This window comes from Dendrobates tinctorius, unplaced genomic scaffold (genome assembly GCF_039654945.1).
Source record: "Dendrobates tinctorius isolate UK_male_01 unplaced genomic scaffold, ASM3965494v1 ptg000204l, whole genome shotgun sequence".
Lineage (NCBI taxonomy): Eukaryota > Metazoa > Chordata > Amphibia > Anura > Dendrobatidae > Dendrobates > Dendrobates tinctorius.
In genome coordinates, this window is record NW_027361871.1 from 1,238,178 (window position 1) to 1,251,226 (window position 13,049).

General features: G+C 40.5%; 1 protein-coding gene across 1 annotated transcript in view; it reads right to left on the reverse strand.

The window, feature by feature from the left end:
- Window positions 1–968: 968 nt before the first annotated feature.
- LOC141057370 (growth/differentiation factor 8-like) overlaps window positions 969–13,049 on the reverse strand; it is a 250,037-nt gene continuing 237,956 nt past the window's right edge. The window contains exon 3 of the mRNA XM_073553962.1: window positions 969–1,577. Coding sequence (XP_073410063.1) covers window positions 1,200–1,577 — 378 coding nt within the window. The 3' untranslated portion in view covers window positions 969–1,199. The remainder of the gene's footprint in view (window positions 1,578–13,049) is intronic.

Genomic DNA, 13,049 nt, shown 5'->3' on the forward strand with positions numbered 1-13,049 from the left:
CGCATGCCAAACAAATATTTAAAATTGTAAGATTATTTTTTTTAATGTATCTTTCATATTGTTTCACATTTTAGGTTACTTACAGTCTATGAAATGCTTTCATTGTAATAAAGGATTATTGCCATATCGTTTGTATTATTGCCATATGTTTTGCATGCACATTATAATCTTAGCTGTATTTGTCCAGATGTCAGGATGGCATCATAAAATACTTTAAAAACACTAGAACTACCGGAGGGGTCATTTTGACCCTATTGCTATTTCTTTTTCCTATAATTTCTAAAATTTTAACAAATGAGTTCTGACTTTTTGTGACTTTTATTTATTCATGGTAGTGTATATTTTAGGACACAAAAATGAATTGTAACTTTTTCAGGGGCCCGGATTTTACTATTCATACTTATAAGTACTGAAGTGGTCAATTTGACCCCATACATAAAAGTAGTAGTAGGCAAGTCACCTAATATTACAGAGTACAGAAAATAACAGTGCTTCTCCCTAGTTGTAGAGTATAATTGTATCTTTGCATATCAGGGATGATTCAGCATTTTGTTTTGTCTAAACTTGTCTGAACATGTTTGATCCATGTCTCTTGTAGCAATTTCTGTCTGCACTTCAGTAGCAAACATTAGAGTTGAAGCTACAACTCTGCATGTTTGTACAGTGTCGTTTTATTACTTCTGCGATCTTACAAGTCCCTTTTTGTGACATATATTTGAAGCATCAGTAAGCAGAGGGATCTGACAAGTGATAAAATTATGAAATGTCTTCAGAATTTATCTGAAAATGAGTCAGAAGAAGTGGCCCATCATCCGCAATGTCTGAACCACAAACAAAAGGACAAGAAATCCGCAAGCGTCGAAAATGTGGAGTTGGAAGATGCAACGAAAACAAAACAGCTCAAACTTGAGCAAGCTGTAACAAACCAGTTTGTGGAAAATGCACTGGGAAAGTGGAAGAAAGTACTGTTTGTTTTAACTGTTGGACACCGCATGCTATGACCATGTAAAAGGAAAATGCGTGCTGTACTTGATCTTAACACTGTTCCTACTAAGTTAAAATAAACGTTCTTTAATTTGTTGGCAACAAAAAAGTTATTTTTACTCCAGAGTCAGTACTTTTGAATGGGGGTCAAAATGACCCCTAATGGTAGTTATAGGTATTATGAAACATGCAGTAGTTCTAGTGTTAAGTAATGCTTATACACACCCACAACGGTCAACTACCATTCCTGGAATTTTACCTTGAATAACTTCTGCATCTTCATTAAAATAAAGCATATTAATAGAAGACAATTTATTTGGAGAGCAGCACGGTCCAGTAGGACCCTTCTGGTTTGCCTGATTAATAACATGGCTGTGGGGATATTTTTGCAGAAATTGTAGTCCACATTCTCCTCTACAATAGTTTGCTTTATATTTCTTGGGTGCAATAACCCAGTCCCAACCAAAATCTTCAAAGTCTACTATAAATGGATAACGGCAGCACATAGATCCAGATGAATCATCACAGTCAATACCAGACTCTCTTCTAAATCGTTTTGGCATGTCTACCACTCTCACTTCAATAAAAGGCATCTGTTGAAAAATACAAATAGAAAACAGGTGAGGAAATATAATATTGTGCTACATACATACAAATTGCACATGATCTGTCATTCAAATTTTGACCGTCCTAAGGGTTTGCTTTTTTACAAACAAAAATATTTTCGGAACAATAAGATGGGCCATCTAGTCCACACTTAAAGTGGTTGTCCAATCTAAAATGACTTGTCTGCATACTGTGATGTTTCTCCAATGTCAGTGCTGGAAACGGCACTCATGTGAACACACGTTTGTGATATACATGCTCCCAGACCGAATCCGACTAGACTGTTTCCCTGTGAGGTAACTAGATTCTGATGAACCCTGGTGCAAGATTTGGACTGAGGCCTCCCATCCTAAATAAATATATACACTGTTCAAAAAATAAAGGGAACACTTAAACAACAGAATATAACTCCAAGTGAATTAAACTTCTGTGAAATCAAACTGTCCACTTAGGAAGCAACACTGTTTGACAATCAATTTCACATGCTGTTGTGCAAATGGAATAGAGAACAGATGGAAATTATTGGCAATTATCAAGACACCCTCATTAAAGGAGTGGTTCTGCAGGTGGGGACCACAGACAACATCTCAGTACCAGTGCTTTCTGGCTGATGTTTTGGTCACTTTTGAATGTTGGTTGTGCTTTCACAATTGTGGGAGCATGAGATGGACTCTACAACCCACACAAGTGGCTCAGGTAGTGCAGCTCATCCAGGATGGAACAGCAATATGAGCTGTGGAAAGATGGTTTGCTGTGTCTGTCAGCATAGTTTACAGAGCCTGGAGGTGCTACCAGGAGACAGGCCAATACACCAGGAGACGTGGAGGGGGACAAACTAAACTAGAGCATGGTTTACTTTGAGATCTGATATTGGTAGCTAATGAAGGATGCATGTCAGTCACTGAAGCCCTTTGAAGAAGCAACCAAATTTGTGAGTAGTGTAAGAGGGCCACTGGTAATGTGTGGGAAGGAAGATATGTTTCACTGATGTTATTACTTTCAGTGATATGATGCACTGAGCGGGGTCAAGGTTTATTGTGAACATTTAAAGAGTTTGGGTGGGACTGCTGTTCACCATATCTCCACTCTATGGTGTGGTCCAGGAGATAAAAGTGAAAACTTTGGACTTACAGACTATTCTGTGTGCTCTGAAGGAGAACTGACCTAAAGATCTGAGCTCTTGCTTAATACCTTTACCCTCAAGGGTGGTTTGTATACTAATGACCAGGCCAATTTCTACAATTCTGACCACTGTCCTTTTATGAGGTAATAACTCTGGAACGCTTCCGTGGATCCTGGTGATTCTGACATTGTTTCTCATGACATATTGTACAGGGTGGGCATTTTATATGGATTTATTTTTCAATGAGAAGAGGGTCATGTGACACATCAAACTTATTGAGAATTTCACAAGAAAAACAATGCGCTGTTGCTATCAGTGTGTCAGGAGTGGGAGAAGAGGGTTGCATTGACAATCCATAACAATTGGCAGCACTTTGAACAATTTATAAGTGGTCATAAACTTGTAAATAACTCATGAAATAATAAAGTTACGTTAAAACCAAGTACACCATTGATTTTCTTGTGAAATTCTCAATAAGTTTGATGTGCCACATGACCTTCCCATTGGAAAAAATAAAGTTGGATCCAAAATGGCCAACTTCAAAATGGCTGCCATGGTCACCACCCATCTTGAAAAGTTTCCCCCTCCCATATGCTAATGTGCCACAAACAGGAAGTTGATATCACCAACCATTCCCATTTTATTTAAGTGCATCCATATAAATGGTCCACCCTGTACTTCATGATAGTGGTAATATTTCTTTGTTATGACTTGCACTTGTTTGTGAAAAAAACAGAAATTTGGCAAAAATTTAGAAAATTTTGCGAATTTTCCAACTTTGAATTTTCATGCCCTTAAATCACAGAGATATGTCACACAAAATACTTAATAAGTAACATTTCCCATATGTCTACTTTACATCAGCACAGTTTTGGAACCACATTTTTTGTTAGGAAGTTATAAGGGTTAAAAGTTGACCAGTAGAGTTGAGCGATACCGTCTGATACTTCAAAGTATCGTATCGGATGGTATCGGCCGATCTTTAAAAAAAGTATCGGTATCGCCGATTCCGATACCGGAAGTCCCATTCAAGTCTATGGGACTTCCGGTATCGGAATAAGAAAAACCCTTTCCTGCCCTTGTACAGCCTCTCTGGGGTCTGTACGGGCCTTTCGGGGGGCTGTGCCGGCCTGCCAGGGGGTCTGTGCAGGCTCCGGTGGTCTGTGCCGGCCTGCCGGTGGTCTGTGCAGGCTCCGGGGGGCTGTGCCGGCCTGCCGGGGGGCTGTGCCGGCCTGCCGGGGGGCTGTGCAGGCTCCGGGGGGCTGTGCCGGCCTGCCGGGGGGCTGTGCAGGCTCCGGGGGGCTGTGCCGGCCTGCCGGGGGGCTGTGCCGGCCTGCCGGTGGTCTGTGCAGGCTCCGGGGGTCTGTGCAGGCATTGTCCGATGGGACTACAAGTCCCATCGGGCGATGCCTGCTACCATGACAGTGATTGACACATTAGCCAATGATGGGACAGTAGCAGTCCCATCATCCGGCTAATGTGTTAAATGTAAAAAAAAAAAAAAAAAAAAAAAAAAATTACATGCTACATACATACAACAAGCATACTACATACATGCTACATTCATACTACATAAATACTACATGCAACATACATACTACATATATACTACATGCATGCTACATACATACTGCATGCTACATACATACCACATATATACTACATACATACTACATGCATGCTACATGCATGCTACATGCTACATACATAACACATATATACTACATGCATGCTACATACATACTACATGCTACATACTACATATATACTACATGCATGCTACATACATACTACATGCTACATACTACATATATACTACATGCATGCTACATACATACTACATGCTACATACATACTACATATATACTACATGCATGCTACATACATACTACATGCTACATACATACTACATATATACTACATACATACTACATACATACTACATGCATGCTACATGCATGCTACATACATACCACATACATAACACATATATACTACATGCATGCTACATACATACTACATGCTACATACATAGCATATACATACTACATGCATGCTACATACATACTACATGCATGCTACATACATACTACATGCTACATACATACTACATATATACTACATGCATGCTACATACATACTACATGCTACATACATACTACATATATACTACATGCATGCTACATACTACATACATACTACATATATACTACATACATACTACATACATACTACATGCTACATACATACCACATACATACTACATACATACAATACATACATAGACATACAGTACATATAACATAGAGTAACATACTTACCAATACTTGTCACATTGTTCCCCCGAAGCCATTGTCTTTTCCGGAATAAATATTAACATAACAAACCACAAAAATACTCACCCACGATCCGAAGCAGTCCACGAGTGTGTCCCACGACGATCTTGGGTAGAGAACGGCAGCATCAGCTGTTGCTGCCGTTCTCTACGGGCTGCAGGAATCCAATGACGGAAGGTAGGTATCCTTCCGCACTGTATTCCTCCGCCACTTAAAAAAAAAAAAAGTCCCTAGTCTCACTTTATGCCATTGCTGTGTGGGAATTTCCCACGCAGCAATGGCATAAAGTGAGACTAGGGACTTTTTTTTTTTAAGTGGCGGAGGAACACAGTGCGGAAGGATACCTACCTTCCGTCATTGGATTCCTGCAGCCCGTAGAGAACGGCAGCATCATGTGATGCTGCCGTTCTCTACCCAAGATCGTCGTGGGACACACTCGTGGACTGCTTCGGATCGTGGGTGAGTATTTTTGTGGTTTGTTATGTTAATATTTATTCCGGAAAAGACAATGGCTTCGGGGAACAATGTGACAAGTATTGGTAAGTATGTTACTCTATGTTATATGTACTGTATGTCTATGTATGTATTGTATGAATGTATTGTATGTATGTAGTATATATGTGGTATGTATGTAGCATGTAGTATGTATGTAGCATGCATGTAGTATATATGTAGTATGTATGTAGCATGCATGTAGTATATATGTAGTATGTATGTAGCATGTAGCATGTATGTAGTATGTATGTAGTATGTATGTAGCATGCATGTAGCATGTAGTATGTATGTAGCATGCATGTAGTATATATGTAGTATGTATGTAGCATGCATGTAGTATATATGTAGTATGTATGTAGCATGTATGTAGTATGTATGTGGTATGTATGTAGCATGTAGTATGTATGTAGCATGCATGTAGTATATATGTAGTATGTATGTAGCATGTAGTATGTATGTAGTATGTATGTAGTATGTATGTGGTATGTATGTGGCATGTAGTATGTATGTAGCATGCATGTAGTATGTATGTAGCATGCATGTAGTATGTATGTAGTATGTATGTAGTATGTAGCATGTATGTAGTATGTATGTGGTATGTATGTAGCATGTAGTATGTATGTAGCATGCATGTAGTATATATGTAGTATGTAGTATGTATGTAGTATGTATGTGGTATGTATGTAGCATGTAGTATGTATGTAGCATGCATGTAGCATGCATGTAGTATGTATGTAGCATGCATGTAGTATGTATGTAGCATGCATGTAGTATGTATGTAGTATGTATGTAGTATGTATGTAGCATGCAGTATGTATGTAGCATGTATGTAGTATGTATGTAGTATATATGTAGTATGTATGTAGTATATATGTAGTATGTATGTAGCATGTAGTATGTATGTAGCATGTAGTATGTATGTAGCATGCATGTAGTATGTATGTAGCATGCATGTAGTATGTATGTAGCATGCATGTAGTATGTATGTAGCATGTATGTAGTATGTATGTAGCATGTATGTAGTATGTATGTAGTATATATGTACTATGTATGTAGCATGTAGTATGTATGTAGCATGCAAGTAGTATGTATGTAGTATTTTTTTTTTTTTTTTTAACATTTAACACATTAGCCGGATGATGGGACTACTACTGTCCCATCATTGGCTAATGTGTCAATCACTGTCATGGTAGCAGGCATCGCCCGATGGGACTTGTAGTCCCATCGGACGATGCTTGCACAGACCCCCGGACATCAGCACAGCCCCCCGGCAGGCCGGCACAGCCCCCCGGCAGGCCGGTACAGACCCCCACAGGGTGCACAGACCACCGGCAGGCCGGCACAGGCCCCCGGCAGGCCGGTACAGACCCCCACAGGGTGCACAGACCACCGGCAGGCCAGCATAGCCCCCCGGCAGGCCGGTACAGACCCCCACAGGGTGCACAGACCACCGGCAGGCCGGCACAGCCCCCCGGCAGGCCAGTACAGACCCCGGGCAGTCCACACAGCCCCCCGGCAGGCCGGCACAGCCCCCCGGCAGGCCGGCAGAGACCCCCGGAAGGCCCGAAATGACGGCGCATCATGATGCGCACACACCGCGCATCATGATGACGTCAGTCTGTCAATCAACTTTAAACTTCCGATTCCGATGCCGAATTCCGATATTGAAAAAATATCGGAAGTCGGTATCGGAATTCCGATACAGCAAGTATCGGCCGATACCCGATACTTGCGGTATCGGAATGCTCAACACTATTGACCAGCAATTTCTCATTTTTACAACAAAATTTACAAAACCATTTTTTTAGGAACCACATCACATTTGAAGTCACTTTGAGGGGTCTATATGATTGGTATTACTTTTGGGTATTTTCTTTCTAAAACCTGCACCCATGAAGATGCTCAAAACCACATTCAAGAAGTTTATTAACCCTTCAGGTGCTTCACATGAATTTTTAGAATGATTTAAAAAAATGAACATTTAACTTTTTTTCACAAAAAAATTAATTCAGATCCAACTTGTTTTATTTTACCAAGGGTAACAAAAGAAATTGGACCCCAAAAGTTGTTGTACAACTTGTCCTGAGTACGCTGATACCCCATATATGCAGGTAAACCACTGTTTAGGTGCACGGCAGAGCTCGGAAGGGACGTTGCGCCATTTGACTTTTCAATGCAAAATTGGCTGGAATTGAGATAGGACGCCATGTCGGGTTTGGAGAGCCCCTGATGTGCCTACACAGTGGAAACCCCCCACAAGGGACACCACTTTGGAAAGTAGACCCTCTAAGGAACTTATCTAGATGTGTAGTGAGCACTTTGAACCCCCAAGCGCTTCACAGAAGTGTATAATGTAGAGCCATAAAAATAAAAAATCTTACTTGTTTCACAAAAAAAGATCTTTTTGCCCCAAATTTTTTATTTTCCCGAGGGTAACAGGAGAAATAGGACCCCAAAAGTTGTTGTGCAACTTGTCCTGAGTACGCTGATACCCCATATATGCAGGTAAACCACTGTTTAGGCGCACAGCAGAGCTCGGAAGGGAAGTTGCGCCATTTGACTTTTCAATGCAAAATTGGCTGGAATTGAGATAGGACGCCATGTCGGGTTTGAAGAGCCCCTGATGTGCCTACACAGTGGAAACCCCCCACAAGGAACACCACTTTGGAAAGTAGACCCCCTAAGGAACTTATCTAGATGTGTAGTGAGCACTTTGAACCCCCAAGCGCTTCACAGAAGTGTATAATGTAGAGCCATAAAAATAAAAAATCTTACTTGTTTCACAAAAAAAGATCTTTTTGCCCCAAATTTTTTATTTTCCCGAGGGTAACAGGAGAAATTAGATCCCAAATGTTTTTGTTCAATTTGTCCTGAGTATGCTGATACCCCATATGTGGGGGTAAACCACTGTTTGGGCGCATGGCAGAGCTTGGAAGGGAAGGAACACCGTTTGACTTTTTCAATGCAAAATTGGCTGGAATTGAGATCAGATGCTTTTTGAGTTTGGAGAGCCCCTGATGTGCCTAAACAGTGGAAACCCCCCAATTCTAACTCCAACCCTAACCCCAAGACAACCCTAACCCCAACACTAACCATAACCCTAACCACAAACCTAACCCTAACATACCCCTAAACCCTAATCCCAACCTTTACCCTAATCCCAACCCCAACTTTCGCCCCCAACCCTAACTTTAGCCCAAACCCCAACTATAGCCCCAACCCTACTGGGAAAATGGAAATAAATACATGTTTTTATTTTATTATTTTCCCTAACTAAGCAGGTGATAAAGGGGGGCTTGATTTACTATCTATAGAGGGTTTTTATGTTTGGCAGCTGTTACACACTAAAAGACGCTTTTTATTGCATAAAATAGTTTTTGCATCATTGCATTTTGAGAGCTATAATTTTTCCAGATTTTGGCCCACAGAGTCATGTGAGGTCTTGTTTTTTGCGGGACAAGTTGATGTTTTTATTGGTACCATTTTCGGGCACATGACATTTTTTGATAGCTTTTTATTCTGATTTTTGGGAGGCAGAATGAACAAAAACCAGCAATTTAGGATTTTTTTTTCCTCTGTTCCACATGTGGTAAAATTGATAAGGCAGCTTTATTCTTCGGGTCACTATGATTACAACGATACCTCACTTATTTTTTTTATGTTTTGGCCTTTTTACATAAAAACTTTTATAGAAAAAATAATTATTTTAGCATTACTTTATTCTGAGAGATAACTTTACTTTTCCGCTGATGGAGCTGTATGGCAGTTTGTTTTTTGGGAGGCAGAATGAACAAAAACTAGCAATTCATGAATTTCTTTTTTGGGGGGCGTTTATACCGTTCCGCGTGTGATAAAATTGATAAAGCAGTTTTATTCTTCTGGTCAGTATGATTACAGTGATACCTCATTTATATCATTTTTTGGCACTTTTATACAATAAAAACTATTTTATTGAAAAAATAATTATTTTTGCATCGCTTTATTCTGAGAGCAATAACTTTTTATTTTTCCCGTGATGGAGCTATATAGTGGCTTTTTTTGCGGGACAAGATGATGTTTTCAGCGGTTCCACGGTTATTTACATCCGTCTTTTTGATCACGTGTTATTCCACTTTCGGCGGTATGATGATAAAGCATTGTTGTTTTGCCCTTTTTTTAGTACTGTTCACTAAAGGGGTTAACTAGAGGGAAAGTTTTATAGGTCGGGTCATTACAGACGCAGCGATACTAAATATGTGTACTTTTATTGTTTACATTTTTTTAATTCAAATATAGATTTAATGATAGAATAAATATTGATTTTATTATTATTTTTTAAATATTTTTACAATTTTTAAAAAAAATGTAATTACATTCTTAGGCTGATTTTACACTTACCACATTTTTTGCGGTTCGGTATTACTGCCCGTTTTTGCAGGCCATATCACTGCATTTTTTGTGGTGTACCACAATAATGGGCTTTAAAAAATGTTTGCGGATTGCCGATTTTTTTCCCCAATACTATGGAAATAGTATTGGAAAAAAAACCCTGGTGTTCCGTAAAATCGGAAGTGATGGCACGCCACAAAAACAAACTTCTGTTTGATTTTTCGGCCCCATTGATTTAAATGAGGGCCATGTCCATACGTCATTTAAAAGGCCTCAAAAACGACCCTCATGGCCGTATGGCACACAGCGTACCATTGAATTTTTGTGGGCTGATTTTGCAGCCCCATAGAATGCTATTGGGGCCACAAAATCGGCCCCTAAGAATACTTTTACACTGTGTCCCACTATGGGACAATCATTTTGTGCAGGCTGATTGCTTATATGGCATGCAGATCTGCATGCTATATAAGCTGTCAGCGCTACACTCTGTGCACACTGACATCAGAAACTTCCCGACATGCAGTGCGCATGACAGGAAGTCTCTGAGCTCAGGTAACCGGGATGACATCATGATGACATCGGGTTACCAGGGGAGCAATTGGGACCCCGCGTCATGCCATGGGGTCTCCGATCCAAAAGCAGAGGGGCTGTCACAGCTGACAGCCCCTCTGCCTGCTCCCAGAATGCTGCAATCATGTTTGATCTCAGTGATCTGGGGGGTTAAAGTGCCAGGAGCGGTCCATGACCACTCCCAGCTCTTAGTGCCAGGTGTCAGCTGTGAGAATCAGCTGATACCTGGCCGTGTTCAGCCGCGCTCCCCCGGGAGCACGGCTGATCACGTATGACGCACTATTCCGTCTATGGTCATTGCCCAGGGCACAAGGATGGAATAGTACATCCAAGGTCACAAAGGGGGTTAAAGGATTCCCAAATACCTCTTCACTGGATCACAAGTCACACACTTATGCTCTGGTCACACTCAGCTCGTTCACACTCACCAAGACAGAAGATTTTAAAAAATTTTTTTTCCCTTTCAGCAGCAATCCACCCTGAAGCTCAATGTACTTCCAAAAGAATTGGAATCCCCAACCAGCTACCACTTATAAATCCTTAATTATGAACCCCCACCCTTAATTAAACCCTTGTGAGTATAGCTACACCTCAGGATTTAAATGCAATGTAGTTAACCCTTAAACACATAGATCGTAAAATAAAAGACTAATCCTATAGAGAGAAAAAAATAGGTTAAGAAAGCCCCCAAAAATTAAACAGGTAGAAAAAGAATTCACACAATTCACAAAGGTATTTGTTAAAGGATTCCCAAATACAGTACCTCTTCATTGAATCACAAGTCACACACCACAGTTCGCACTTATGCTCTGGTCACACTCAGCTCACTCACACTCACTAAAGCAGAAGATTTAACCCCTTATTGACCAATCCATTTTGTAGGTTAATTACCGGGTCTTAATTTTGAAATCTATGAAGAGGAGGATGAATGAACTCATGGAGATCAACATCCGACACTGCGGAGACACCATCACGTGTTTCTCAACGCAGTGATTCTAGAGCACTGCCCCCATCCCTTATGGGAAATATGTAAAACATGCAAAACAGAAGCCGCGGAGACACCATCACGTGTTTCTCAACGCAAGCAATGACCAGCCAGGTCTTTGCCCGGGAAGGAACAACCACAGGAAGGGCAGTCTCCAATGAAGGAAACCACCTATGCCAAAACATGGTATCCATCCACATACAGCTGTTTCGGGGTATTGCCCCTCATCAGTGTGGAGTAGGAAACTGGCTGGTAGGAGCAATGCCTAGTAAAAAGACTATGAAGAGGAGGATGAATGAACTCATGGAGATCAACATCCGACACTGCGGAGACACCATCACGTGTTTCTCAACGCAGTGATTCTAGAGCACTGCCCCCATCCCTTATGGGAAATATGTAAAACATGGCTGGTCATTGCTTGCGTTGAGAAACACGTGATGGTGTCTCCGCGGCTTCTGTTTTGCATGTTTTACCCAAAAGTGACACCATTCTAAAAATTGCACCCCTCAAGGTGCTGAAAACCGTATTCAAAAAGTTTATTAACCCTTCAGGTGCTTCACAAGAATTGAAGCAATGTGGAAGGAAAGAAATGAACATTTAACTTTTTTTCACAAAAATTTTACTTCAGACACAATTTTTTTTAATTTTGTCAAGAGTATCAGTCAGTAGAAAATGAACCACAATATTTGTGGTGCAATTTCTCCTGAATACACCGACAGCTTATGTGTGGAGGAAGACCACTCTTTAGGCGCACAGCAGGGGTCAGAAGGGAAGGAGCACCATTTGAGGTTTTGAATCTAAAATTGGATGGAATCGAGAGGGGACGCCATGTCGTGTTTGGAGAGCCCCTGATGTACCTAAACAGTGGAAACCCCCATAAGTGACCCCATTTTGAAAATAGACCCCCCAAGGAACTTATCTGGCTGTGTGTTGAGCACTTTGAACCCCCAAGTGCTTCATAGAAGTTAATATCGTAGAGCTGTGAAAATAAAAAATCATATTTTTTCCACAAAAATCACCTTTTTGCCCCCAATTTTTTATTTTCCCAAGGGTAACAGGAAAAATTGGACTCCAAATGTTGTTGTGCAATTGGTTCTGAGTATGCTGATACCCCATATGTGGGGGTAAACCATTGTGATCGCCTTACTGGGATCTTTGGGAGGCAGAACAAACAAATCTGCAAAAGGCGAAAACCTGGTTTTATTTTTTACACCATTCCTCATGTGACATAAGTGATTAGGTGACTTTATTCTTCAGGTCGGTACGATTACAGCAAAAGCAGATTTATATTCTTTTTTATGTTTAGCATCTGTCAAAAACTAAAAGACGCTTTTCTGTAAGAAGTTTTTGCATCACCATATTTTGCGAGCTATCATTTTTCCATATTTTGGCTGACAGAGTCATTTCAGGGCTTTTTTTTTTGCGGGACAAGATGACTTTTTTATTGGTACCATTTTCGGGCACATGACATTTTTTGATCGCTTTCTATTCCGATTTTTGTGGAGGCAGAATGAACAAAAACCAGCAATTTAGGATTTTTTTTTCCTCTGTTCCACATGTGGTAAAATTGATAAGGCAGCTT